The 27,788-nt window shown below is 55.7% G+C and overlaps 1 protein-coding gene across 11 annotated transcripts; it reads right to left on the reverse strand.

The window, feature by feature from the left end:
• On the reverse strand, window positions 1–27,788 carry LOC103218221 (uncharacterized). 11 transcript variants are annotated; one of them, XR_012094353.1, is made up of 16 exons: window positions 26,834–27,787; window positions 26,556–26,597; window positions 26,161–26,257; window positions 25,947–26,068; window positions 24,641–24,714; window positions 23,418–23,597; window positions 19,905–20,003; window positions 16,769–16,960; window positions 15,776–15,907; window positions 15,055–15,089; window positions 14,461–14,511; window positions 13,338–13,553; window positions 5,232–5,461; window positions 2,364–4,289; window positions 548–1,151; window positions 1–220 (listed from the first exon to the last, which is right to left on the reverse strand). XR_012094353.1 is itself a non-coding variant. In XM_073020220.1 (16 exons), the coding sequence occupies exons 1-16, from the start codon at window positions 27,615–27,617 to the stop codon at window positions 640–642; spliced, it is 4,446 nt and encodes a 1,481-aa protein (XP_072876321.1). In that variant the 5' UTR covers window positions 27,618–27,788; the 3' UTR covers window positions 1–639. The 11 variants fall into 11 exon arrangements, 9 of the variants coding, with proteins under 9 accessions (XP_072876321.1, XP_072876324.1, XP_072876325.1 ...); XR_012094352.1 differs by having other exon boundaries at window positions 1–234; XM_073020220.1 differs by having other exon boundaries at window positions 1–799; window positions 1,046–1,151; window positions 26,834–27,788.

A 27,788-nucleotide genomic window follows, 5' to 3' on the forward strand; every position in this document is an offset into this window, starting at 1 on the left:
TTTAAGTACCTATTTTATTAAGATTTATTTAAGTACAAATTTCTGTGGTTTGTTCACAGTGGCTGTGTTTAATGACTGGCCTTCCACATCCTTGAACGTTTAGCAGCGGATCCCTTGAGTGGGGTGGGACAGGGAAGACCCTCTGCTTCCCAGAGAGGGCGAGGAGCAGATTTACCGTGTCTTTTGTTCACTCTTGCACAGGTGTTTGCTCCCGGGGCACCTATAGGTGAGGAGCTGTAGAGTGGAGATGCCCCACGCTAGGCCACCTGTTTCCATCCCACATGCAGGCCCAGGTCAGTTAGATGTTCCAGCCCCCCGAGGGGAAGCTCTTGGGCTCACTTTGGGGTCACAGCTCTGAAGAGGAGAACCTGCCCTGGAGGCCAGAGTAGGGTAGAAGCAGCCACCAGCATGGCACCCATGAGGGGCGATGCTCAGGACAGTGGCCCGAGACCCTGGGGTCTGCCTTCAGCATGCGGAAAGTCCCTCCACTGTCAACCCGGGTGGAGTCATGCAGGAAATGGGGCTCCGCGCCTTCCTGAGTGCCCACCTGAACCTGGAGTGGGTTGGATGGCAGCGCCAGTGCTCCTCTGTCCGGGTGCAGGGTTCTGCCCCGTCCCAGTGTGTCTCTGGGCAGGGTCATCAGGGCCACCCTGTGCCCTGGAGTTCAGAGCCTTCTGAGGCTGACCTGTCCCTCCTCATGGTCCAGCCCTCGTCCTGACTGTTCTCCTGGTCTGCAGAGATTTTCCTGTCCTCATGTCCACTGTCTGTCTGCAGTTGCTTGGAGAAGGTAGGTTCCATCCTCATGTGAACAGTGGACAGTGCGTGAGGGGAGAGCCCTGGGGACCCCACCCTGCTCTGCCCAGCCTCCCCACCAAGCACCCCTTGTTCCGCCTCTAGTTCTGCTGGGCTGGAGCTCCCTGGGTGGGAGTCTGGCCTGGGACTGGCCCTAGACAGCTTCAGAATAGGAGGCCTTCCGCCCTGGGGGCTGCAAGGGTCCCCAAAGGCAACGTCCAGGCTGGCAGGGTAGTGGGTGCTGGAGACAGACCTGGGGAAGTGGCTAGGGCTGGGGGTGAGCCAGTGGTGGGGGCCAGGAAGCGAGGTCAGGCTCGGGCTGGAGACGTAGGTGGCAGCTGCTTCACCAAAGCAGGATGCTGCGGGGAAAGAGGGGGACCATTATTCCTAAAGAAACAACAACTAGATTTAGAAAATCTCCACCAGGAGGGAAGCCCTAAGCTCTGTACTTTGTATAAATAAATGGTGTCTGTGAAATCCAAATACAACATCTTCTAAGCAGGAATAATTCCTGCATTTCATGGTGAGGGGTTCAGTGACTTTTGAGAGGTCACACAGCAGTCACCAGCAGCGCGACCTGGACTGAGGGGACCTGGACCCCCTCAGCACCTGGCCCAGACTCCCCTATCTGAGTGTGGGCTGCTCAGCGCCCTGGGCTGAGCCTCAGTTGCTGGCCCAGGAAGCCCCACCTTGCCCCCAGCCTATGGTGGGCTGGCTCCAGGCAGGCCCGGTGGGATTCTGTGGAGACCCCCTCCCTGTCCATCTCTATCAACCACCCCCTGCTCCTCCCAGAGCTTCCCCCTCGGAATCCAACTGGAATCCAAGCCCCAAGCACCCTCTGTTTTCAGGGTCATGCTCTCCAGCTGGAAGGGCCAGGGGAGGGCTCTGGGATGGGACAGACTGGGGACTCCCGAGGCAGGGGCATGAATGCCATCCTGGCACTCTAGACTGGGGACTCCTGAGGCAGGGCGTGAATGCCATCTGGTCACTCTTTATCTCTTTCCAGGGACCAGGGTCCCCATGAACGCTGGCTGGGCACTGAGCCTGGTGTAGTGTGGCACTGCCAGGGCTGTCTCTCCCCTGGGGCTTTCCCACCGCTGGTCTTGCTCCGAGGGAGGCAGAGGCCAGGTGGACGCCCCGCCTGAGGACGGTGGCCAGCAACCCTTCTGCTGTTGCCTCGGCTGTGGCCACATCAGGCCCTCCCCGTCTCTCAAGCCTCCAGGCATCTGCTCTGGGGTGCACAGAAGTGGGCAGAGGCTGTCACAGCGTGCACAGGGCAAGATGGTGCAGGGGCTGTAGGTGGCAGTGAGGGCATGATTCTGGCCACCCCATGTGGAGGAGGCTGGATGTGTGGAGGTAGGGAGGTCCCAGGTCTGAGTTGACTCAGGACCCCAGAGAGGGCATCCAACTGGGCTGCTTGGGGTGTCTCTTCCTGGGGGCCTGTCATGGAGCAGGAGCTGGGGTGGCTTTCACTCCATCCACTCTTGAGCCAAGACCCACAAGCGTCTGGCTGGGCCAGGGCCAGACCTGCAGATGTGGTGGCCTTGGCCACAGGCAGTGCCCTGACTCACCTTGAAGCCTGGCACCTCCTCTCCTCCATCTCTGAGGGGCAGCCTTCTCTGGTGGCCATGGCCTCCACTCCTCCTTCTCTGGTGGCCACAGCCTCCCCTCTTCCTTCTCTGGTGGCCACGGCCTCCGCTCCTCCTTCTCTGGTGGCCACGGCCTCCTCTCCTCCTTCTCTGGTGGCCATGGCCTCCACTCCTCTTCTCTGGCAGTCATGGCCTCTGCTCCTCCTTCTCTGGTGGCCACGGCCTCCACTCCTCCCTCTCTGGAGGCCATGGCATCCCCTTCATTTTCTCTGGCAGTCATGGCCTCCACTCCTCTGTCTCTGAGGAGCCAGCCCCATTCTCTGGTGGCCACGGCCTCTCCTCCTCTTTCTTTGGTGGCCATGGCCTCCGCTCCTCCTTCTCTGGCTGCCGTGGTCTCTACTCCTCCTTCTCTGGCTGCCATGGCCTCTCCTTCTCCTTCTTTGGTGGCCATGGCCTCCGCTCCTCCTTCTCTAGCTGCCACGGCCTCCCCTCTTCCTTCTCTGGTGGCCACGGACTCTCCTCCTCTTTCTCTGGCTGCCATGGCCTTTGCTCCTCCTTCTCTGGCTGCCATGGTCTCTCCTCCTCCTTCTCTGGTGGCCATGGCCTCTGCTCCTCTTTCTCTGGCTGCCACGGCCTCCGCTCCTCCTTCTCTGGCTGACATGGTCTCTGCTGCTCCTTCTCTGGTGGCCATGTCCTCAGCTCCTCCTTCTCTGGCTGCCACGGCCTCCTCTCTTCCTTCTTTGGTGGCCATGACCTCTCCTCCTCTTTTTCTGGTGGCCACAGCCTCTGCTCCTCCTTCTCTGGCTGCCACGGCCTCCGCTCCTCCTTCTCTGGCTGCCATGGCCTCCCCTCTTCCTTCTCTGGTGGCCACGGCCTCTCCTCCTCTTTCTCTGGTGGCCATGGCCTCCGCTCCTCCTTCTCTGGCTGCCACGGCCTCCCCTCTTCCTTCTCTGGTGGCCATGGCCTCTCCTCCTCTTTCTCTGGTGGCCACAGCCTCCGCTCCTCCTTCTCTGGCTGCCATGGTCTCTCTTCCTCCTTCTCTGGCGGCCATGGCCTCCACTCCTCCTTCTCTGGCTGACATGGTCTCTGCTGCTCCTTCTCTGGTGGCCATGCCCTCAGCTCCTCCTTCTCTGGCTGCCACGGCCTCCCCTCTTCCTTCTCTGGTGGCCATGGCCTCTCCTCCTCTTTCTCTGGTGGCCACAGCCTCTGCTCCTCCTTCTCTGGCTGCCATAGTCTCTACTCCTCCTTCTCTGGCTGCCACGGCCTCCGCTCCTCCTTCTCTGGCTGCCACGGCCTTCGCTCCTCCTTCTCTGGTGGCCATGGTCTCTCCTCCTCCTCCTCTGGTGACCACGGCCTCCGCTCCTCCTTCTCTGGCTGCCATGGCCTCAGCTCCTCCTTCTCTGGCTGCCACGGCCTCCCCTCTTCCTTCTTTGGTGGCCACGGCCTCTCCTCCTCTTTCTCTGGTGGCCATAGCCTCTGCTCCTACTTCTCTGGCTGCCATGGTCTCTCTTCCTCCTTTGGTGGCCACGGCCTCCGCTCCTCCTTCTCTGGTGGCCATGGCCTCCGCTCCTCCTTCTCTGGCTGCCATGGCCTCCACTTCTCCTTCTCTGGCTGCCATGGTCTCTCCTCCTCCTTTGGTGGCCACAGCCTCCCCTTTTCTTTCTCTGTCAGTCCCAGCCTCCACTCCTCTGTCTCTGAAGAGCCAGCCCCCTTCTCTGGCAGCCACGGCCTCCCCTCCTCCTTCTCTGGAGGCCACAGCCTCCAATCCTCCTTCTCTGAGGAGCTGGCCCCCTTCTTTGGCAGCCTCCACTCCTCTTTCTCTGGTGGCCATGACTTCTGCTTCTCTGTCTCCGAGGAGCCGGACTCCTTCTCTGGCAGCCTCTGCTCCTCCAACTTTGCTCCTGAGGCCTGCAGAGCAAGGGGTGGACACCCAGGCTGAGCTGGTTGGACAGAGCCCTCGCTCATGTCCTATGGGCCCTGTGGACCCTGTGGGCAGCCCTCACCTCGCTGGCACCCCCACCTCAATCCTATACCACCTGTACACAGGGCCCCAGACACCAGGCAACACGGAAGGGCTGGGGGCCACAGAGGTCCCACCCCTGGGTCCCTCAGACCCAACTCCCAGCCCTCGAGTCCAGCCATCCACCCCACCCTTCCAGGTCCCATCTTGGGATCAGCCCCAGCACCCCCAGTGAGCCAGGCAGAGACTGGGGCCGTCTTGGGGCTGCCCCAGACCCTCACCTCAGGCCTAGCCCTGGAAAGTTTTCTCCCGAACTCAAGGGGTGGAATCGTGCCCACTCTTCTCCAGCCCCACCAGGCCCCGGGCAGGTCCCTGTCGACTCCCAGGTGCACAGTCCCTGCTGCCCCTGGGCCCAGCCGGGGCCTCCTCTGGCCTCTCCATGAGCCCCTCCCAGCCTTGCTCCTGCTCATCCGAGGGTCTCAGCCCCTTCAGTCTTGACTGTCACCACCATTCCTCCACCCCAACCCTCCTCCTGCTGTCGGCCTCAGGCCCAACGCCCACCTCGGGAGCCCCTTCGACCACCTGGCTCGCTGGTGTCTGAGCCTTGCATTTCCTCTGGGACAGCAGGCTGGCCTGTTGGCCGTGTGAGACATCGTGGGATCGGGTGCCACGGACCCTTAAGGTCAGCTCTGTGGGGCAGGGACGGGGCCTCTCCCTCAGGGTGAGGACCCCTGTGCTGGAAGGAGTAGGGCATGGCGGCGGCTGGGACGCATCGGTGTGAGGTGGTGAGTGACCTGGAGTTGGGGCTGACCGCTCAGTCCCTGCAGAGTCAGCAGCCATCAGGGAGGGAAATGGCCCCAGTCTCAGGGCATGGGTCAGGCGTCACTTACGTGTCTTTCCAGGCTGTGCCGGGCCCTGCACAGGGTGGGACAGGGCTTGGTCTTCAGCTGCCGAGCTCCTCATTCCCATGGCAGGGAGTTCCTCTTTGGGGCTACACTGGGGGCCGCAGGGCAGGCCTCGGGCCTCCCCCTGCTCCCCTGGTGGAGGTGCTTTAGGGCCCTCCTCATCCACGTGCTCTGAGGCTCTGCCCCTGTCCCCAAGGCCAGGCTCCATGTCCCTCCTGAAACACAAGCCAGGAGGTTAATGGAACAAAGTGGACTCTCGCCTGAGCAGAGGGAAGCCCCTGAGGCCCTGCTGGGGTGGGGACCCCAGAACCTCAGCTCACCAGACCCTTGGGCTGCAGGAGGGCAGAGCCTCTGGGTCTCTGCAGTGATGGGGGCAGGTGCGGACTGCCCAGCTCAGCCCCTCCATTCCCAAGCACAGCAAGCCCCAGACGGGGGAGGCAGGGCCTGTCCCAGGTTCCTCGGAGGTTTGCAGCTCCATTGACAGGGATTCAGCAATATGTGTGCTTAAATATAATCTAACGAGCTCTGTTTTTCAACCAGCAAACTGGGTGGATTTCTGAGTGGGTGGCGGCTGACACAGTCACACTCCTCTCTTCCACCCTATCCAGTGCTGTGTCCTGGCCTTCCCTCCTGCCCCGACCTCGGCAGCCACAGAGCTTTCTGCTTCCCTCATGCCCCACTCTGTTGCTGGACGTCCAGGAGTTTATTTTTCAGCAGGTCGGCTACAAGGTGGATTGCGGTGCTCTGCGAGGGGCCCCAGCATCACCGCAAGCTCCCGGGCAGCTGTCCTCTGCAGGCGGGGCCAGGGCAGCTGGGGGACAAGGCTGGCTCCGTAGCATCCTCCCAGAGGAAGCGTCCAGGAGAGAAAGGGCCCAATGGTGGTCACAGCCCAAATTCCCACAATGAACAGGGAGTGGGGGATGGGGGCATAGAAGGAACCCAACCCTCAGAGACAGAACCCCCCGGGCATCAGCTCAGGGACAGGGTGCTCCCAGGGGCAACCAGTGTTCTGCCTAACACACATCAGAAAATGTGATCAAGGATGCAGGAGAGGACACAGAGGTCAGTGCCCTGAGGACAGTCACAACCCCTTGCTCAGATTCAAGTCAAATCGCAGACCCAGAACCTACAGATTGAAGGAGAGGGAGAGCACAAGTCCACTGGAGAGGGAGAATATGTATCCCACGGAGAGAGAGAACATGCATCCTATGGAGAGAGAGAACACACATCCCATGGAGAGGGAGAGCACATGTCCCACCGAGAGGGAGAACACGCATCCCACGGAGAAAGAGAACATGCATCCCACGGAGAGAGAGAACATGCATCCCACAGAGAGGGAGAACATGCATCCCACGGAGAGAGAGAACACGCATCCCACGGAGAGAGAGAACACGCATCCCACGGAGAGAGAGAACACGCATCCCACGGAGAGAGAGAACACGCATCCCACAGAGAGAGAGAACACGCATCCCACGGAGAGAGAGAACACGCATCCCACGGAGAGAGAGAACACGCATCCCACGGAGAGGGAGAACACGCATCCCACGGAGAGGGAGAACACGCATCCCACGGAGAGGGAGAACACGCATCCCACGGAGAGAGAGAACACGCATCCCACGGAGAGAGAGAACACGCATCCCACGGAGAGAGAGAACACGCATCCCACGGAGAGAGAGAACACGCATCCCACGGAGAGAGAGAACACGCATCCCACGGAGAGAGAGAACACGCATACCACGGAGAGAGAGAACATGCATCCCATGGAGAGGAAGAACACGTGGCCCATGGAGAGAGAACATGCGGCCCATGGAGAGAGAGAATACACGGCCGACGGAGAGAGAGAACATGCATCCCATGGAGAGGGAGAACATGCATCCCACCGAGAGAGAGAACACGCATCCCACGGAGAGAGAGAACACGCATCCCATGGAGAGGGAGAACACATGTCTCACGGAGAGGGAGAACACGCATCCCATGGAGAGAGAACATGCAGCCCACAGAGAGAGAATACACGGCCGATGGAGAGAGAGAACACGCATCCCATGGAGAGGGAGAACATGTGGCCCATGGAGAGGAAGAACACGTGGCCCATGGAGAGAGAACATGCATCCCATGGAGAGAGAGAACACGCGGCTCCCATGTGCTTCCCTCCCCCGCCATGAGCAGGGTTTGTGGGGCAGGGAACCCCTGCAGTGCCCTGAGGCAGCGTCCTGGCCCGTGTTCTCTGGGTGCCTGGACCGATACTGGACTTTCCTTCAGTTCTGGAAAGCAGCCGTGGCATGACTTCCTGAGTAGCTAGCCGGACTCTAGCTGAGGTTCCCAGGGCTGCGGGATAAGAGCTATCGTAGGAAAGGCCAAGTGGGCGCCCCTGGCCCGGTGGATCTCCTGCTAAGTCAGTGATTCGACAACAGCATCACATCTCAGGGGAACACCAGGGATTAGCTCCCCCTTCAAAGCCTTGAGGGATGCAGGCTCGGAGACCCTAACCAATCCCCATTCAACGTCCTAAGCTTGCCCCTGTCTGGACTGGATCCAGCCACTGCCAATTTAACCAAGCGGGAGCCCAGTGCTAGCTGTCCTGCTGGGTGGGATGCCTTCACTGGGTCAGATGAACACGGTCTTGCATTCGTGGCTTGAAGCCACTGCCTCAGCAAACACATCCTTTTCTCTAACATCAGGGAAGGTTGTCAGAGGCAGCATACTGCACAAGGGACAGATCTCAGTGCACAGACACAGGCCTTCCCCAGGCTGAGTTGGTTCTGTTCTGTCATGAGGGAGTCTAGAACATGTGGAGTATTTGCACGTTCTGCAGAGTATCACATTGGCCCACAATCTTGATAACTCTGTGTTCATCAGACTTGCTAGTAAGAAGCAGGAAGTACTCTGGATGCACTGGAAAAGGCGCCCTAGAAGGTGAGGAGATAAACCCCACATAGAGCCAGGGGTGGCCACGTCAGTGCAGTTGCACCCCAGGGCTCCAGTGCTTGTTGGGATATTCCCTCTGGAGTAACCGATGCAGTGACTGTGCCGTCTGCTCCCCTTCCCCTGAGAAAGGAACACAATGCTTGGTGAATCGATTTGGGCTTTGAAGGCAGAACAGGTCACACTTGGGCAGGCTTCTAGGACCTACTTGTCAAACGCTGCCAGAGGCTAGTAGCTTTAAGTGGGCCCAGTGCTAGAAAGGAGTCTGCAGCAGCTCTAGGCTGCAGTAAAAGTAACCTTGCAGTTTGGGCCCTATGACCTGGAAGATGTCACGGTGGACAGTGAAGCCACCAGGAGCCTCAGGCAAGTCCCACCTGGAGAGTCACAGAGCAGCTCCCTGAGGCTCTTGAGGAAGGCTGTGTGTGGCCAGTAGCCTAGCTGCATGGCCAGGGTTTGGAAGAGCAGGATTGAAACATCTGGAAAAGAAAGCCTAGAGAAAAGAATGGACCTATGGGAGAGGGTGCAATGTGTGCCAACAGAGGTACAATCTACCAAGTTAACATGATGGCTCAGCCAACGGGGGCCTGTCCTTGGCCACTCCAGTTCCTGAGCAATAGGCTTGCAAACAGAATATCCATGACAGAAAATGGGGGCTTTGCCCGGGGGAGAAGCAGGGGTTCCCTCTCACCAAAGTGGCTCCAGCTCCTTCTGCTGCCTGTCTGCCCTGCCTGTGGGACTGGCACTGAGCCCCTGGCACAGTGCTAAGCCTGGGAAACACAGAGAAGACCAACCACCCATTGGATGGAAGTTGATGGCATCAGTTCTTTTCCACTGGGAGAAGGTACAACACATTTCATCCTGTCAGGGATTGACATAAATTCCAGGTATGAGTTTTTCTTTCTCACCCTCAGGGCCTCTGCCAGCACCACTGAGGCCTCACAGAGTAGCAGACCAGCTGGCCAACATGGGAGCCTGTGTGTCATCATCGAGGCTTCTGTGGGGGCCTCGGGGAGCATTTACTCATGGTGGAAGGCAAAGCAGGAGCAGGCACATCACATGGTGAGAGCAAACAAAAGGGTGGGAAGTGCCAGGCCCTTTTAAACAACCAGCCCTCCATGAGCTACCAGCACGAGAACCCACTCATTACCGTAGGAGGCCACCAAGCCATTCGTGAAGGATCTGGCCCCAAGACCCAAACACCTCCTACGAGGCCCACCTCCAATGCCGGAGATCATATTTCAACCTGAGATTTGGAGGGGACAAATATCCCAACCATATCAGGGGGCACTCATGTAAGTGGCAGAGGAAAGAGAAGAATTCTGGGTCCATCCCCAGGGATAACTGCAACAAGGTGGGTACAGTCAGAGGTTTTTATTAACTATCCTCGTATAAGTTTTTCCAGGAGGATATGAAACCATGGAACGCTGATGAAGGTGTGGCTGCATTGCTGTAGGGAGCACCTGAGCGGCATGGGGGATGGGCTGGAATGGGTGCCGTGGTGTCCTACCAGATACCTTTCTCCACGCTGGTGCCTGCGTCCTACACCTGCTGGGAGTGTTTGCTGCTAAGTGCTCAGAATCAGAGCTGCTGACTTCTCTAGACCAATGCCTTTGGCCAATAGGGGCTTCCACATCCCCAAAGCCATGCCCCTATGCACTCCCATATCTGATGGGAGTACAAATTGCTGATGCCTTTTCATCCAGGCAAGTTCACCTCTGTGGCCCAATTTGTGCTCCAGACATTTTCCATGGGGGCAGCCTCTCAAGAACTTCTTCAATCAACCACTTACATCTCCAACTCTACTTTTAAGAAATATGAGCTAAGATACCCTGACAATTTTGACATCCTTATTTTTTCAACTAAGTTGACAGTTAACCAATATCTCCACTCTCCCCATAAAACAAAGGGATGGCTTAGAGGACTTTCACTCCAATCTCCTACTTGCTGTTTAGAATTTTGAGATGTGTCATATTTTTAGTTTTGTTCTAATATTCTCCAGATTAGCCATTATCATTAGGTATTTTTATACAATCCATGTTTAATTATTGTGTTACATTTTTGCTAGTTTATTTGAAAATCACTGTTTTTGCACTTCAGCTCTTCCTCCTAGACTTGATGTACATATTTCTGGAAATCAGCTTTAAGTTGTTTTATACAAGTGCTACTAGTGGTCAACTCTCTAACCCTTTGCTTGCCTGAAACAACCTGACTATGAGAGAGTTTAGCTGGGCATAGAATTAGAGTCTGCCAGTTAAGAAGACATTACATTGTCTTCTACCTTACCCTTAGGATGTCTACTTTAACATAATTGTTCCTTTCAATGGAATATTCTTTCCTCTCTAGTTGCTTTTAGACTTTTCTAAGGTAAGTCTAGGTATAGATTTAGTGTTGTGGGAAGTCAGGGACCCTGAACAGAGGGACTGGCTGGAGCCGCAGCAGAGGAACATAAATTGTGAAGATTTCATTTTAATACGGACATTTGTCAGTTCCCAAATATTACTTTTATAATTTCTTATGCCTGTCTTTACTTTAATCTCTTAATCCTGTTATCTTTGTAAGCTGAGGATGTATGTCACCTCAGGACCACTGTGACAATTGTGTTAACTGTACAAATTGATTGTAAAACATGTGTGTTTGAACAATATGAAATCAGTGCACCTTGAAAAAGAACAGAATAACAGCGATTTTTATGGAAGGAGGGAAGACAACCATAAGGTCTGACTGCCTGCAGGGTTGGGCAAAACGAGCCACATTTTTCTTCTTGCAGAGAGCCTATCACCGGACGTGCAAGTAGAAGAGATATCGCTAAATTCTTTTCCTAGCAAGGAATATTAATATTAAGACCCTGGGAAAGGAATGCATTCCTGGGGGAAGGTCTATAAATAAATGGCCACTCTGGGAATGTCTGTCTTACGCAGTTGAGATAAGCACTGAGATACGCCCTGGTCTCCTGCAGTACCCTCAGGCTTACTAGGGTGGGGAAAAATTCCGCCTTGGTAAATTTGTGGTCAGACTGTTTCTCTGCTCTCAAACCCTATTTTCTGTTGTTTAACATGTTTATCAAGACAATATATGCACTGCTGAACATAGACCCTTATCAGTAGTTCTGCTTTTGCCCTTTGCCCTGTGATCTTTGTTGGACCCTTGTCAGTGGTTCTGCTTTTGCCCTTTGCCTTGCGATCTGTGTTAGACCCTTATTAGTAGTTCTGCTTTTTGCCCTTTGAAGCATGTGATCTTTGTACCTACTCCCTGTTCTTACACCCCTTTCGCTTTTGAAATCCTTAATAAAAACTTGCTAGTCTGAGACTCAGGCAGGCATCACAGTCCTACTGATATGTGATGTCACCCCTGGCAGCCCAGCTGTAAAATTCCTCTCTTTGCACTGTCTCTCTTTATTTCTCAGCCAGCCAACACTTATGGAAAATAGAAAGAACCTATGTTGAAATATTGGGGGTGGATTCCCCCAGTAATTTAGGTTTGGTTATCTGGCTTAAACCTTGCTGGGGGCTCATGCCTTTCATTGGTTTTGGAAAATTCTCACTTATTATCTCCTTGAGTTTTGTTTTCCCCTCGTGATCTCTGTTCTCCCTTTTTGCCAGTCCTGTTGGAAATTTCTAACTTCTTTTGGAAGGTCACTCAGACCTTTTGATTCTATTCTCCATGCCATCTTTCAAAACCGTTCTTTCACATCTTTTTATCTTCTGGTAAAATACGTGCAAAAGCTTTCCCAAGATCCATCTTCTAATCCGAGAAATATCTATTCTCTTATTTCTAAATGCTGTGTAACACAGTGAATGTAATTAAAATATCAATGACTATGTTTTCGTTTCTACAGATTCTTTTATTTTATGTGAGACAGAGTATCACTGTGTCACCCAGACTGGAGTACCGTGGTGTGATCTCAGCTCACTGTAACCTCCACCTCCCAGGTTCAAGTGATTCTCATGCCACAAAGGCATGCGCCACCATGCCTGGCTAATTTTTGTATTTTCAATAGAGATGGGGTTTCACCATGTTGGCCAGGCTGATCTTGAACTCCTGGCCTCAAGTGATCCAGCTGCCTTGGCCTCCAAAAGTGCTGGGATTATAGGCGAGATACGGATTATTTTTCTCCTCAAATTTATCCTAAGTATGTCTCATTGTTTTTCTGTTCTCAGTCCTACGTTTCATGTCTTTAAATTTTGTAACTGATCTTTATAGATTCTCTGAAACTCACAGGGGCTGACCTTCTCTTTACTTTGTCTGAGGGCCCCCCATGCACAACAAATTGTTTCCTCATTTTCAAAATGACTTTGCGGGTGGGGAGCCAGGTGACCCTCTGTTAGGTGAGGACATAACAGTCTTGAGAGGCTTCATATTTTCCTCCACCCTGTGCCTCCCGCTGCCACGGGGGAGCTTGTTCTGTTCACATCAGTTACATGGTTCGGAGGATCCCAGGCCCTGCACATTCTCTAAATTCAAACCTGCACGATGGCAGAGTCATTCGCACAGCTTCTCAGGGGAGCATCGTTTTTCTCCCAAAGATGCATCAGATCGAGTCTCTCCGAGGCCCGTGGCCAGTGACGCCCTGCACCTGAGAGCTCACGGTGGCACTGCATGCAGAGGTCTCGGGGCCATCCCTGCTTGTGGGGCCCTGGCTCCCTCTCCTTTCCGAACGCCATCTTTAAATCATACATTCTTTACTATTAAGACTGGCTTTCTCCTTCCTGCAGACCAGGATAGCTCTGGTGTGACCTCAGTACTGGTTTAGAGGTACCCTGGGGACACTCTTTACATTCCCACCAGCTCAGTGATGCCTCCGAGGGACACTGCCTGTGCATCCTCCCGACTCTGCGGGCAAGGTGGCATGCAGTCCCTCAGGTTATACCCCTGCCTTGTGACCAGAAGAGGCCACCCCTACACTTGCCCTCAAGCGTTAGTGCATTCTTGCTGGAAATCCACACATTTACCTCTCAGTCACATTCTGTCCAGCCATGCAGACCCCAAGCTCCCAAAAGACCCAGACCTGCTTCTTTGGTCCCCTTTGGGTCTCTGGCCCTTGGTGGGTGCACGCACATATATTCAGTGAGACAGGGTCTGAGCCAACCCACAGGGGCTGCTGAATGTGCCCACCTCAGGGCCAAGGGCCACCTGGCTCTCTCCAGAGGACAGAGTCAGGTGGTCACGTACCTGTACTTCTTGGCAGGACCCTGTCTGTGGCAGATGGGCTCGTCGTCCTGGAGAAGAGAGAGGCTCTGGCTGTGTCCTCCCCAGCAGACTGTGGCAGAGTCTGTCTTGAGGGTCTCTCCCTCCACTCCTGGACAAGGCACCTTCTCCTTTGGAACAGCTACATCTGTCATGGTTCTCATATCCCCATTGTCAGGCCCGGGTGCCTCTGGCTCCTGCCTGCAATAAAAGAGAGCTGAAACTCTGGCTGAGAGGGGCCCACCATCCCGCCCCTCACAGGCCCCAGGGGCCTGGTATGCATCAGTCACACAGGCATGCTTGGAAGTCCCTGAAGCCTTGGCAAGGCCACAAGCAGCCCCCAGCCACAGACACCCCCTCGCCTGAGCATCTGTCTCCGGGGAAATGGGGGGTCTTTGTCAGAAAGGGGGAGGAGAAGGGACCAGTGGGCGGCCTGGAGGCCTGGGGCCTGGCCTAGGGTCTTAGCTCCCTCATGGACTTATGTGGTCTGCCTTATGTGGTCTCCACTTATGTGGAGGCAGAGGTGCCTCCCCGGGCACCTCTGCAGCGTCCCTGAGCAGGTCTGCAGGGACAACCCAGGAGGAGGATATCACCTCCCCACAACCCCCCAGCGCCAACCCCCCCAGGGCCCTCTCCCCTCCAGGCAGGCAGCACTGACCACTGCCTGTTTTGTGGAGGGGAGTTAGACGTGGGTGCTGCAGAGAGAACAGGCTGTTTGACTAAAATCCCATCCCTCTCTCCCTGGACACGTGTTCTCAGAGACCACAGCCCCAGGGAGTGCGTGGCCACAGGGACCAGGTGCCAGGCCTCAGAACACGGCCCCAGGGAGTGCGTGGCCACAGGGACCAGGTGCCAGGCCGAACCACATGGGTCCCAGGGGAGGCCTCAGCCCATCGCCCTGACCTGCAAATCCAGGCCTGACCCCAGCCTTGCCTTGTGGGGAGGAGGCCCAGGGCAGAGCCCATCACCACAGATGTGGCCCTCGGGACCCACAGCATCCATCCCCTTCTTGGCAAAATCGCCCACCCAATTAAAGCTGGCTGGGGTGGCTGTGCCTCCTCCAGGCTCCCCAAACACTCACCACCCACGAGACCAGACAGGGACGCACCTGTCTTCAGTGTCCTGACAGCGATACAGCAGTAGGTACGGGGTCTCAGACCTGCGAGAGGAGCGGGGACAGGACCCATCGCGCCTGAGTGGAGTCCTGCCCACCAGGCACGCGGCCGCGTCTGTCCCACACAGCAGCAAACCCAGGCTCAGCAGCCTCGGCTTCCCGGGTCTCTGGCCAGACTCACCGTTTCCTGGGTGGTCCTCCTATTCCTGAGCCCCGCTGTGCGGGCATCACACCTCCCCTCCCTGGACGGTGGCAGACGACACACAGGGGAGATCCCCACTCTCGCCCCTGCCCGTGGGGCCCTTGCCATACAGATAAGAGGGAGCAGAGGGCACAGACCTTCCTCCCACAGGGGTGTGGTGTGAGCTCGGGGTGAGAGTACAGCCCTGTGAGGGGCCTGGGTCCAGGCCATGGGTCAAACCTGACCCCATGACAGTAACCCTCTCAGGGAAGGGTGCCCCGCCTGTCCCACTCTCTCCCTGGGTGAAAAGTCAGCTGTCCTCAGCAAGCGCTGCCTCCACAACAGGGCCCTGGGGTCATCACGCAGGACAGGGTCCCACCCCGCCCCAGGAGGGCCCAGCAGCCTACCTGAACGTGTGGTGCAGAGGGAATTCCGGCCCCACCTAGGCGGGAAGGCGGGGCCTTGAGGATGTGCCCTGCCACCCATCACCACACCCTCCCACCTCAGCCTGGCCCTCAGCGGGGTCACCCTGAAAGTCACTGCCCTCCACTCGGACATGCCCTTCACTGGCCCGGCCACCTTTACCTGCCCACTGCAATGCTCGCTAGCGTCCCTGGTGGCCACGCTGCCCTCCTGCCACAGTGCCACAGCCCTCCCAGCCTGCCCTCCCCAGGGCCCCCACCCTCTCCGGCTTCCTTCCCCCCTCCCACCCTCCTCCTGTCTCAGCCTCCTCCGGCCTCACCTCCCCCTGCACCCGCATCTCCTCTCCCCATTCTGCTCCCATTCAGCTTCACTGTGACCAACAGCCCTCACTCATGTTCTTGTCTCTGCAATAGCTTTTTTTGTGCTGTTAAAATTCTCCTTTTTTATAATACTTTCTTTTTAAACAAAGGCACACATTACTTTCAGAAATTAAGAAACCATAACATTTTGCTACAGAAGTTAAACCTGGGGGGAGAAAAAGGTTCCCAGAACTTCCGATAACAATAGTGAAGCGACATTAAGCACCAGCTCAGGGGTCCCTTTGTTTCCTTATTACAGACAGCACACCGGAGGCCCCAGAGAACCACTGGCTCCCTAAACATGCCCGTTGGCGGCCGACCCCGGGGCAGGACGGGCGGGACTCACACAGTGCACCTGCTGGTCATTGAAGCGGAACCACTCTGCCCTGCCGGGGGGCTGGGCCAGTGCTGTGTAGTGGCCCCCACTGCAGTCTCCCGAGTGGCAGCACATGGCGTAGAGGTGGTAGACTCTCTGCTCCTGTAGGGCAATTGGGGCTTCAGAGGGTGGGGGGTGCGTGGGCAGGCATGTGTGGGACTGAGTTCCAGGGCAATGGGGGAGGCCCTGCTAGCTGTGACTGTGCTCTGGGGGCAGGAGTATGGACCCCACCCTGCCACCCCTCAGTGTCACAGCTGCAGGCCAGCCTCGGGGCCCAGAGCTCAGCTTCCAACAGCAACGGGGCTGTACAGGACCAGAGTCTGCCTCCCAGCAGGGGTGGGCTGGGGCACAGCTCCCTCCACCACTCTCTAGCTCTGAAAACCTAAAGCTCCGGGTTTTCCCTGGAAAGTGCCATCCCACACCTGGCTTCCCGTCCCCTCGGGAGGCCATGGGAATCCCCGGGCCCCATCTGAGAATGAAGCACTTCCTGGCTTGCTTACACAGCCACTCTGGGGAAAGCCCAAACATTGCGCCTCAGCCTGCATTGGCTCCGGGTCAGCTTGGAAGGAACTGAGCATCTCAAGGGGCTCATGGAGAGGAGATCCTCCATGAAGGCCTGTCCTGAAAGCCCAGCACGCAGGCCACCCCGCCAACGGGCAGCTGCCCCGCACACCTCCTGCCCCCAGCTGCCGGGACCCCCTCCCAAGCCCTTTGGACCCCATCACTGCCCCGCCTTCCATCACGCGATGTGGGCAGCTCTTCTTAATCACACCGCAGACAGGTTTCCCATAGCCAGGATGGCCTCCGCCCCCCGGCGCCAGCCCACCCTGCCTGTCCTGTGGTTGTTCCTGTCATGAAGGGACGGGCAGGCAGGACACGCTGGCCGGAAATGTGACTGTCCCTGCAGGCTGCGGGCATGATGCCCCCCACTGCAGCTCCCCCTCTCCAAGGCTGGGCACTCACCAGGTTGGGGGTGAGTGTGCCACTGTGGGAAGCTTTACACTTAGGCAATGTCAGTCCTCTGGGGCTGGTGTGCAGTTTCAGCACCTGGGCAATGTTGATAGACTTCTGAATTTTGTGAAACCTCCCGTTTTCAAATGTTAGCTCCCTGACTTGCAGAATCAGGACCTTCGGGAGCCGCAGGAAGCGTGTCTCCTAAGGAAGGAGAGAGGTGGGGGCAGGGAGTTGCACACCCCACTGGCTCTGGAAGAGCCTTCCAGACACCTGCCCCAGCTGCCTCCCACATTTCCTCAGTCAAGGTTCGTCTGCACTGCTTCTGGTTTAAAAAGCACAGAGAATATCATAAAACATGACCATCTACCTTCCAGTTCTGTGGTGCCTGCTCTAAGTGGGCAGTCTTGAAGCCCAGGGCCCTGGGAAGGCGGACAACTGTAGCCTGTGCCTGTGTGTCCAGGGACAGCCTTGCCTGCAGCACAACCCTGCCTTGAGCCTTTAGTGGGAAGGTCAAGCTGATAAGACTAGGAGTGAGCAAGGACCAGGGGGCAGCTTCCTGGTCATTGTCAAGCTCCGTGGACATGAGTGGGCACTTGGCACCTGCTGAAGACTCCTGTCTGTGCTCTAAGGGAGAAGAATGTCTTTTGGGAAAGTTTGACAATTGGAACCAACCCACCTCCAGACGACCAGGACAGAAGTCAGACACCATACCCACCTCCAGGTGACCAGGACAAAAGCCAGACACCATACCCACCTCCAGACGACCAGGACAGAAGCCAGACACCATACCCACCTCCAGACGACCAGGACAGAAGCCGGACACCATACCCACCTCCAGACGACCAGGACAGAAGCCGGACACTATACCCACCTCCAGACGACCAGGACAGAAGCCAGACACCACAGACCCCCCCATTTACTGGAAGGATCAAGACTTAGCACCTGTGTGGAAAACAGTCTGCACCAAAGGAGGTTCTACAGGGTGAAAAGAATCCAAACAAAGATTGCAAGAAGAAAGAACAACCAAAATGGCAAATGAGCAAATAATGATAAATGCTAGCTGTAGAAAGCAATAGAAATGCCTTGCACATGTAAAATAAATAATTAGAGCCCACAATAAGGACATGCAATGCCATGGAAATGGAGAGAGGTGAATACAAAGTTCCTGCACCGTTGGAGAAGTGGCAAAAGAATCAGCCAACATCAGCCCAAGGAGCTGAAACAGCAGGACACCAACATGCAGGTCGACACCACACAAACACGCAGGTCGACACCGCACAAACACAAAGGTCGACACAACACAAACATGCAGGTTGACACAGATGGGTATGGTGTCCAGCTTTTGTCCTGGTCTTCTGGATAATGAAATAATCCAAACCATTCTTTGACATGGAGGATGCCAGGAAAGGAGAGACGCTCACAAGGCAGGCGGGGCACACAGAAGGTGCTTCGTGAGACGGCAGATTTAACACAGGCATAAGGAAGGTAGAAGTCACATCGCTAACTCAGTGACACACATGGTCAGAGGTCATTTTGAAAGTCAAGGGCATGCAGTTTAGAGGAAGCATACACTAGAATCCAATCCACTAGAATCCAGAAAGGTCAAAAGTGACAGGGTAGAAAAAGACAGACCAGGGAAACCACAACCGAAAGAAGGCCGCTGCAGGTCTGCTAAGATCAGACTAAGAAGATTTTAAGGCAAAAGCTTAGCCAAAAGTAGACATTTCAAAATATTAAATAGGTCAATTTCCCGGGAAGACAACAATTCTAAATGTCTATCCACCCAATAACATAGCTTCAAAAATGTGTACAGCAAAAATGGACAGAGCCACAAGGACCTCTGTGCCGATCCACAGTTCTACTGGGAGGACTTCGTATAACTTTCTGCATAACTGAAAGAACAACAGAGCAAAATAAATCCATAAGGTGATAGCCACACACTGAGCAAGCTTGCCCCAAAAGACGCAGAGGACGGTACACCCCAAGATGGCAGGAGTTTTTCCTTCGCACGTGAAACGACTGTGAAAGCTGACCGTAGCCGTGTGCGTGTCTCTTACAGGTCTCGACAAGTTTTTAAAAAATGGCCATCGGTCAGTTTTTTTCTGAGTATGATTTTTTGACATTTGTACCCAAAGAGTCCAGAATTATTTTTTTCTGGCACACTCTCAGAAACCTACACCAAAAAGATAATTAGAAGATTCCCATGTTTGGAAAGAAGCAAATACATTTCTAAATAACCCACAAGTCAAAGATAACATGTAATAGAAATATTTTGAAGTGAACAGTTATGAAAATCTTATAAATCAAACCTTGATGGAAGCAGCTAAAGCCATGACAAGAAGAAATAAGAGGCTTGAATAGTAGTGGGACATATATATATATATATGGGCATCCTTCCATACACACACAGGTACATAGTTGTTTATCAGAAAGTTGAATCTGGCACTAACTGTCAGCAAAACCTTCCCACAAAGACAACAGAAAACCCCGACACCCAGGAGGCCTCCTTTGCAAAGTTTAGCAATAACTAAAGGAAGAAATGACTCTAATTTTATACATATTATTTCAAAAAATAGAAAAGGGATATTCCCCAAGTCATTTTCTCAGGCTGGGATATGCACTTGAAAGAGCCGTTCTTGTTTTATCCTCCATCCCACAGACACGCAGGTCCTTTAGGTTTTCTGCTCTATGAGTCTGTCTCCTAACCCGGGTCCTGATGCTCTCCCTTTTTCTCCTTCTCTCCCTCCTCTCCTGCCTTCCTTCCCCACTCTCTGTCCTTTTCCCCTCACTTCCCTTTTTCCTCCTTCTCTGTCTCTGTCCCTCCTTCCCTTCCTTCTTCCTCTTTCCCTCCACTTTCCTCCCTTCTTGTCTCTTTCTCTCCTGCCTCTTTTTCTCCCTTCGTCCTTCCGACCTTCCCTCTCTCTCTCTTACCTCCTTCCCTCCCCTCTTTTCCTCCCCATTCCACAAATACTTAAGAAGCCCTGTTACCCTGTCTTAAGTTCTGTGCACCTGCTGACCCCTGCCCCAGGGAAGCTCTTTTGAGTCAGAGGGACAACAGTGTCTGCATTGTCCCCAGAGGTTCCCATCGCTCTGCTGCCCCGCTCCCACACCACAGTGAGGGAAGCAGCCCAGACCGGGCCCCTACCTCAGAGGCGGGGGTCTTGGCATTACAGGGCTCACAGAAGAACCGATTGTCTTCATCCTCAAAATTCTGGATTAGAGAGAAACTCAGCACCTCTGTGTCCTATAGAAGAAGAAATGAAGCGGCTGAGTCTCTGGGGAATCTGCCATAACACAGGTGGACGCCCAGGTCCCCAGACCCTTTCCTCCCTCTTCTTTTCCACTGCCTATGTCTTGCTCTAGGGTGGATTTCAGGCTACAGCCAAGGCAGGGACTTGGCAGGACCTGCCTTCCTCCCAGGCTGGTGGATGCTGGGAAGGCAGGGACACTGGGCTTGGCTCAGTGGGGGCCTCCCCAGTCCTCTCTGGAGCCCCCTCCCCAGCGATGGGTGGATCCCGGGACCCTGCCCTGCTCATCAAATGCCTGCAACTGCATGCAGGCCTGTGCAGATCCAGAATCCAAAGTGTGGGGCTGGAACAAGGATGCCTCTGCTGTGCTGGAGGTGAGACCTGCGGCTGTGTCTGAGGTTCAGTCACCCACACCCTGAGCCACCTCCCACTGGCATTTGGTCACTGTTTCAAAGACTGTTCCAGTGTTCTGGGACTGAGAAGAACCATTTGAGCGTTCTGGGACTGAGAAGAACCGTTTGAGCGTTCTGGGACTGAGAAGAACCGTTTGAGCGTTCTGGGACTGAGAAGAAACCTGCTCAGCAGGGAGAAGGGAGGGCCTCAGCCCAGGCAGGGCCTGGGAGGTGGGGTCACCAGACCCCTGTGGGCGGCAAGCCACCCAGGTGCCGAGGCAAGAGATCGAGGGCACGAGTTGTTCCAGTGTAATAAAATATATAAAATAAGAATAGTCATACTAGATATAGATAATAGATATGATTATACGTGAATATCATTAGTTTGCAGCAATTACTCTTTACTATAATATTATAATAGTCTTTGCTCACAATTATAACCTAGGAAAAACCAGGCCATACAGAGATAGGAGCTGAGGGAACATAGTGAGAAATAACCAGAAGACAGGAGTGCCAGCCTTCTGTTACGACTGGGCAGGGCCACCAGAGCGCTCCTTGGTCTAGCGGTAATGCCAGCGTCTCGGAAGACATCCGTTGCCAAGTGGACCGTGGTCTATGGTAGCGTCAGTGTCAAGGGAAAGTGTCAGTGACATCAGTCAGACCCGCCCGCAGTTATCCAGAGGCCTAACCATCTCCCTGTGATGCTGTGCTTCAGTGGTCACGCTCCTAGACCGCCTTCATGTTCCATCCTGTACACCCAGCTCTGCCGTTGAGATAACAGTAGCAAATTAGTGAAAGTACTAAGAGTCTCTGATATGCAGAAATAATGGCGTAAGCTGTCTCTCTCTTTCTCCTCTCTTTCTCTGCCTCGGCTGCCAGGCAGGGAAGGGCCCTCTGTCCAGTGGACACATGACCCACATGACCTTACCCATCATTGGAGATGGCTCACACTCCTTACTCTGCCCCTTTGTCTTGTATCCAATAAACATCAGAGCAGCCTCACATTCGGGGCCACTATCGGTCTCCGAGTCTTGGTGATAGTGGTCCCCTGGGCCCAGCTGCCTTTTTTGTCTTGCGTCTTTATTCCTACAATCTCTCGTCTCCACACACAGGGAGAAAATCCCTCCAACCCTGTGGGGCTGGACCCTACAGACCCCTATCCCACTGCCCACGCCAGCTCTTCTCAGGGCAGGGAGTACAACGTGATCTCACTTTTACATTGTCACATATGTCAGTTGATGCTATTGCTTTTGTTAATGCTCTTTTCCCATTCTGAGAAAAAGTATATTTTCATTGCTTCTCTCCTGTTAACTTTCTTTGTATATCTATCTCATACTTTAATCCAGCTGGATTTCCTTTTGATACATGGTGTGAAGTGAGCGTCTAACTTAGTTTTTCTCCAAGTAATAAATGACTGTCCCAACGTTGTTTATTGAATATGCTACCTTTTGCTAATGATTACACTTCCTCCTTTATGACAGAATGGGGAAAATGGTAACAAAGAGTCATTTTCCACGTTATAAAGAAGTATCTGATAAATCCATAAGAAAAATGGGTAACTTGATGAAATATGGGACAGGGGCAATGTAGTTGTGAAATAAGAAATAAAAGCAGCTAATGAACATTGCTTGACTTGACGATGCCTGGGAGAAATTCTAGCTCCAACACAAGTCCACATTGAGAGCTTCTGGGAGAATGGGAGAGTGGAAAGCATCCAGAGGCCAACTGCCCTCTCAGACACCTCACTGCAGAATCTGCCCTGGGTGACTGTTTGGAACTCTGGAGTCTATCAAAGGCTTGCAACTTCCAGGGGAAGGCTCAGATGGAAATTATGGTTAATTTCGATCAACTCCAGCTCTTAGCCAGTAGCAGCTACCCATCCCTCATCCTCAGCCCTGGGGCAGCAAGTGTGCCTGTGCTCCTGGAGCAACCTGGAGCTTGCTGGACACAGGGTGGGCAGTAAGGGCCCTGTCCTCCAAACTTGAAGGATCGTCCATTGCTGTTCATTCTGATCAAGGAGGTGCAAACAGAAAAGTATGTGGCCACTGTGGTTGCACCTCTCTCCCTTCTTGCAAGCCCCTCCCCAACTGGCTGAAGTGACTTTTGGGGGATTTAAAGGGACAGCTCTTCCCCCTTTCATTTTCCTCTTTTTCCCCTTTTGGGAGCCAGATATTAAAGATTAGGGCATTGAAAAACAACTGCATAAAAGAGGAAAACTAGAAAGTGAGTGTGCATGGGAACGGCACAGGCTCTGGACAGACCTGAAGTTTACACCTCAGGCTGTTCCTCAGCACAGAGACAGACTGCAAAAATAAAATAAAATAAAAAATAAACAAAAACAATACGAACAATAGCAAGCTTGGTTGAAGGAGGAGAATCTAACTTCCAGAATTACTACATTATTAGAGTCAAATGTCCAGTTTTCAACAACAACAAAATCACAATGCATACAAATAAACAGAAAACTATGGCCTATTCAAAGGGAAAAAAATCAACAGAAGCTGTCCCTGCCGAAGACCTGATGACAGATCTACCAGATAAATACTTTAAAACTCTATCTTAAAGACGCTGAAAGAACTAAAGGAAGAGTGGACACGTGACCCATGTGACCTTACCTATCATTGGAGATGGCTCACACTTCTTACCCTGCCCCACCCCCACCCCACACCCCACATAGAGGCCATTTTCCTCTGTGACTCTTGGCTCCCCGACACTTGCCAGCTCCCTTGCCCGGCCATTGTTACCAGAGGGCAGTGGCCAGTGGCCCTCAACATCTAGATGAGCCCCATGAACCCACTCACCAGCCTAGGTATCAGTCACAGCCAGACAACCAGGGCTGGCATTGCGGTGCGAGAGGCCAAGATCTGGGCATCTCTACATCAATGTGCCTGGAACAGAGCCTGGCACAGACAGGGGCTCCAGACAGGTGGGTGGGCCAAAAGAATGAATGAATGATGGGCCCTTAGCCCTGGCATTTCAGGAACACTGCCTTGCAGGGCGACCTTGGGGCCACAGTACCTGGGAAACTCCACTAGACGGATTGGCTGGCTTGCCAGGTTTCTGCCCAGCCCCCTCCAAGCCACAGAGCTGGGTGTGGGAAGCCAGGGGCAGGATCAGCATCCTGCCTCCCGATGGGATGTGCTCCTCGTGGCCGCACACCAAGCACTGGATGATTTTCTCCACCTCACTCTGGAACACCTGTGTGAGAGGATGCGGCACGTTGGGCGGGACCACAGGTCTGGACAGGCCCTGCCAGTCAGGAGTGCTGTCCTGGAAACGCCCTCAGGCACCTGGCCCCGTTTTCAGGATAGCAGGCCCCCCAAAACCTTCCCTATCCTCAGGCCCCCTTGACACTGCCCATCTGTGCTGTCACAAGCTTTGGTCCTTCCGTCTTATGAACACGCTGCTTGGTCCAATCACAAGGAGCCTTGAGTTAACTGGGAACCACAGGAGTCCCAAGGCAGAGGTCAAAGCCTGGGCACTGCCCGTGTGCCAAGGCACAGGACTTTGTCCCATCAGGGAGCCTAGAGGTCACATTGTCCCCAGCCCAGAGCAGGGGCTTGGGAAATGCAGCCTGGAGGCAAGGGCTGGGCAAGGAGTGGGCAGGGAGAGCCCTGCCTGGGTTTGCCCCCATGGGGATGGGCTAAGGTGGCTGCCTCAGGACGGGCTTCAGGGGCACGGCCCTGGGCTTGGCCATGGTTGGCGAGGAGGGCTGCTGATCCAGCTATGGTTGGTGCACGGGCTTCTGATCAGGGAGGCAATGCTACCTCCAGGGAATACACCCTGTTTGTCCCTATGGGGCCTGCTCTCTGCAGCTGCCACCTGTGTGCCTGGTCCTCAGTGTGGTGGCCTGGGGCAAGTTTTGTCCTCCCTGTGGCCACTAGAAAAAAATGGTGATGGCGGCACCTGCCTGCAGTGCTAGGATCCAGTGAGCCCAGGGCCCAGGGCCTGAGCAGCACCAGCCCCACTGAACAAGCCTTGTGATGGGAGAGGCCCTGCTGCTGCTGATTCACTACCAGCGTGCTCGTGGCCTCAGCAGGGAGGGCAAGGGGCCTGAGTGAATGCTCCTGAGAGCGTCTCAGGTCTTTCCTGCCTGTCACTCTGCACTCCAAGGCAGACACCTGTGGCCCTGGTGCCCTCTTGGCTGTGATCTGGCCAGTGGGCCTCCGAATCTCTCCCCACCCTGCCCACTGCATCCCCTGGCAGGTGTCCAGCTGCCGCCCTCCTTCCCCACTGCCTACCTCCTGCAATTCATCCCGGCCCAGGTGCTGGAGCAGAAGCAGAAACACCTCAGCTGCGTCCTGCTGGACGGAGCCTACAGAGTAGAGACAGAGCCAGGTCAGCGCAGCTGCTTCCCACCACTCCAGGGCCTTCTGTGGCCCAGCCCCTCCCCTCACAGCTACCGCCTCTGCTGGCTCTACCCCGGAACCCACCCCGGACCCCATGTCCTCTCCTTTTTTGGTCCTGATTCTGTCAGGACCTGATCAGGGGCCTATTAAGAGCAAGTGCCTTTGCTGGGATTCACCAAGCTGTCTCCTGGTCCTCCCCTCCTTCTCTGGCCTTCTCCTCCTTCTCTGGCCCTCCCCTCCTGCTCTGACCCTCCCCTCCTGCTCTGGCCCTTCCCTCCTGCTCTGACCCTCCCCTCCTGCTCTGGCCCTTCCCTCCTGACCAGGGGAGCCAAGGTCAAGCTCCAGCATTTGTTCACTCCTTTGTCCATTCACTGATTCACTCATTCCTTCAGCAAATAGGCCCTGAGCCAACTTCAGGAGTCGCACTGGGCACTCAGAGAGCAACAGGGACAGCCTGGCTGGGCAGTGGAGCACCCTCAGGCCCAGCCTCTAAGTCAGCCCTGGGATGACAGGCTGACTGCCCAGCTGTCCATGGGGCCTGGGGTGGGGTCCAGCTATAGCCTGGCCACTGGCCCTTCCCTCTGACCCACCCTCTAGAGTGTGGACATTTCTCCTTGGCAGAGTCTCTAAACTCAGCCTGGCACAAGGTGGACGTCCCTCCTGCTGACGGAGCGAGTGTCCCTTAGCCCTACCCCCAGTCTCCTGACAACACTCCCCACACTTGGCAATTGCTGCCACCATCAGCTCATGGACCGCAGTGTCCCAGCCCCGGGTGGCTGAGAGGGCTCCTATTCTCTGGACACTCGCAGCAGCGTCTTCCTTGGGCCAGCACATGCTTGGGTCACATTGGTGACTCCCCGAGGTCCCGCTTCCTCCCCTCCCAACGGTGCGAAGCCCCAGGATGCTTCTTGGGCAGGTGAGTCACAGACTCTATGCTGAGGTGTCCAGGAAAGGGGCCCGCCCCACCCATGGGTCAGCCTCTCTGCTCCTGACTCTCCCCTGGAACCCGCCCCACGCAGGCCTCTGGCCATCTTGCAACCACCTTCTCCCAACTTTCGCTGAACGCTGCTCCCCAGTGGCACCGGGTCAGGGGTGGTGCAGACCCCTCAGGGGGACACACAGCCCTTCGTGGGATCTCAGGGTCTGGGCTCCACCTCTGCCTGGTGCCCTGTCCCTGTGCCTCCCAACGTCCACTCACTGTGCAGACCCAGGCAGGTGGTGAGGGCACTCGTTGGCACAGGTCCACACCGCCTCTGCAGCCCCCTGAAGATCTGGCCAAGAGCCTGCTCGGGCTCAGAGGTCCAAGGCTTCTCCTGGATCCTGTGGCCACAGAGGAAGCCTGGGTCCTTACCTCGTCCGCAGGGACCTGCCGGGACCTGGCCCAGAGGCCCTCAGGTCACCCAGCCTCTCACCTGTCTCGGAATTCAGGCGTCAGAAAGAGACACTGCAGGAGAGCGTTGAGGTAGCAGGTGAGGCCTTGATTGATGAGACCCGCAAAGGGGGCTCCACCTAGGATGACCGTGGCCAAAGCCTTCTGAACTCACAGGCTCTCCCCTAAGAACTGGAGGCACTCCCAGTCTCAGAGAGGGGACCTCTGACTTCCTTCCTTTTCACACTGGGCTGGACACAAGCCTGGGAGCTCCCCACTCACCAGGCAGAGGGGTCCAAGGGGCCTAGGGCCTTTGCCCTCTGTCCTTTCCTTTTCCACTGCCCGCAGTGGCAGCAGCCTCCTTCAACACACTTCAGGGCCAACACCATCCCAGAGGGCTCTCCCTGGGGCCCCTGTCCAGAGACCCAGGAGTCCTACCTGGAGCCTCCTGGCTGCACTCGGTCTCCGCATCTGTCCAGCCTGTGGTGACAAAATGCTTCAGTGCCCCCAGGGGCCCCGAACAGTACAGCGCAACTGCTTTCGCCTTTTGCAGAACCTGCCGCAGCGGCTCCATTCCAGATACGCTTGCCCAGAGGGTGCTGCTGCCGCAGGCCATTGAGGGAAGTCCTGTCTGGGTGGCAGGTGCTGGGAGAGAAGCTCTGGGTTCCCTGGAGCTCAGCATCCACCCCGGGCCCATGCTGGAGGTGTGGACTTACCACGACCATCTCTGTGGGTCACGGCATCACGGCCCCGGCGGCCACGGCGAGGCTTCCTGGCCGAGGCAGCTCCTGCAGCGCGCCGGTCAGCAAATACGTTTGCCTCACGGTTTCCGCACCAGCATGTCCCTGCGGCGGCCGGGGACACAGGACTCAGGGCTCTGTGCTGACTCCAGGCTGGTGTGTCCCACGGACGGGTGTGACTGCTCTGAGCCCAGCACATGTGAAAGGCACCCCAGGAAACTGAGGAGGAACTGGGGCCAGGGGCAGCAGTGACGCTCACACCACCAGGCCACCACACGAGAGCCCCAGGCAGCTGAAGCGTCCCGGAGGCGCTGAGCACGGGCAGCCCGGCCCTTCCCGGGGGACAGTTAATGTTCTTTTGGTTTAAGGAGGAAGTGTCAGTGGAGACCTTGCTCTCCACACAAGACCCCTCCAGGCACAGGCGGTGCCCCCTCCCCCGCCACACGCACAGTGCAGCCTCCCTCCTGTCTGCAGCCTCCTGTCTGCAGCCTCCTGTCTGCAGCCTCCTGTCTGCAGCCTCCTGTCTGCAGCCTCCTGTCTGCAGCCTCCTGTCTGCAGCCTCCTGGCCGGGCCACACACCCCGGTCTCCCGGAGCGCACTCTCTGTGCCGGCCCGGACACCGGCGCCAGAGCAGCAGAGAGGCCGGGCCGCTGGAAAGGAGGCAGCACGCTGCAGGCCGGCGCAGCTCCCACGCTGCGAACCGAAGACACCATAAGGGGAAAAGGGCAGGGATTCTACCCGGCGAACGAAAGCGATTCATGGCACGGAGTCCAGAGGCCCTCACCCATCTGGAGGCATGTTCCCTGTGCGGCGGGACAAAGGCTCGCCCTGGCTGGCTTCTCTGGGCCACGGGGGTGGGGGCCAAGGAAGGATGGGCGTGGGGCTCCACGTTTGTGCTGGGGCGAGTTTCAGTTTCCTTCTCCTCTGCGGA

This window comes from Chlorocebus sabaeus, chromosome 10 (genome assembly GCF_047675955.1).
Source record: "Chlorocebus sabaeus isolate Y175 chromosome 10, mChlSab1.0.hap1, whole genome shotgun sequence".
NCBI classification, from domain to species: Eukaryota; Metazoa; Chordata; class Mammalia; order Primates; family Cercopithecidae; genus Chlorocebus; species Chlorocebus sabaeus.

Coding starts and splice junctions, on each gene's coding strand:
- LOC103218221 (XM_073020218.1), bottom strand. CDS start 27,617: ATGAATCGCTTTCGTTCGCCGGGTAGAATCCCTGCCCTTTTCCCCTTA. Junction 23,598..24,640: donor GCCGGGATGAATTGCAGGAG/GTAGGCAGTGGG, acceptor CCTCTCACACAG/GTGTTCCAGAGTGAGGTGGA. Junction 4,290..5,231: donor GGCACAGCCTGGAAAGACAC/GTAAGTGACGCC, acceptor CTTGCTCTGCAG/GCCTCAGGAGCAAAGTTGGA.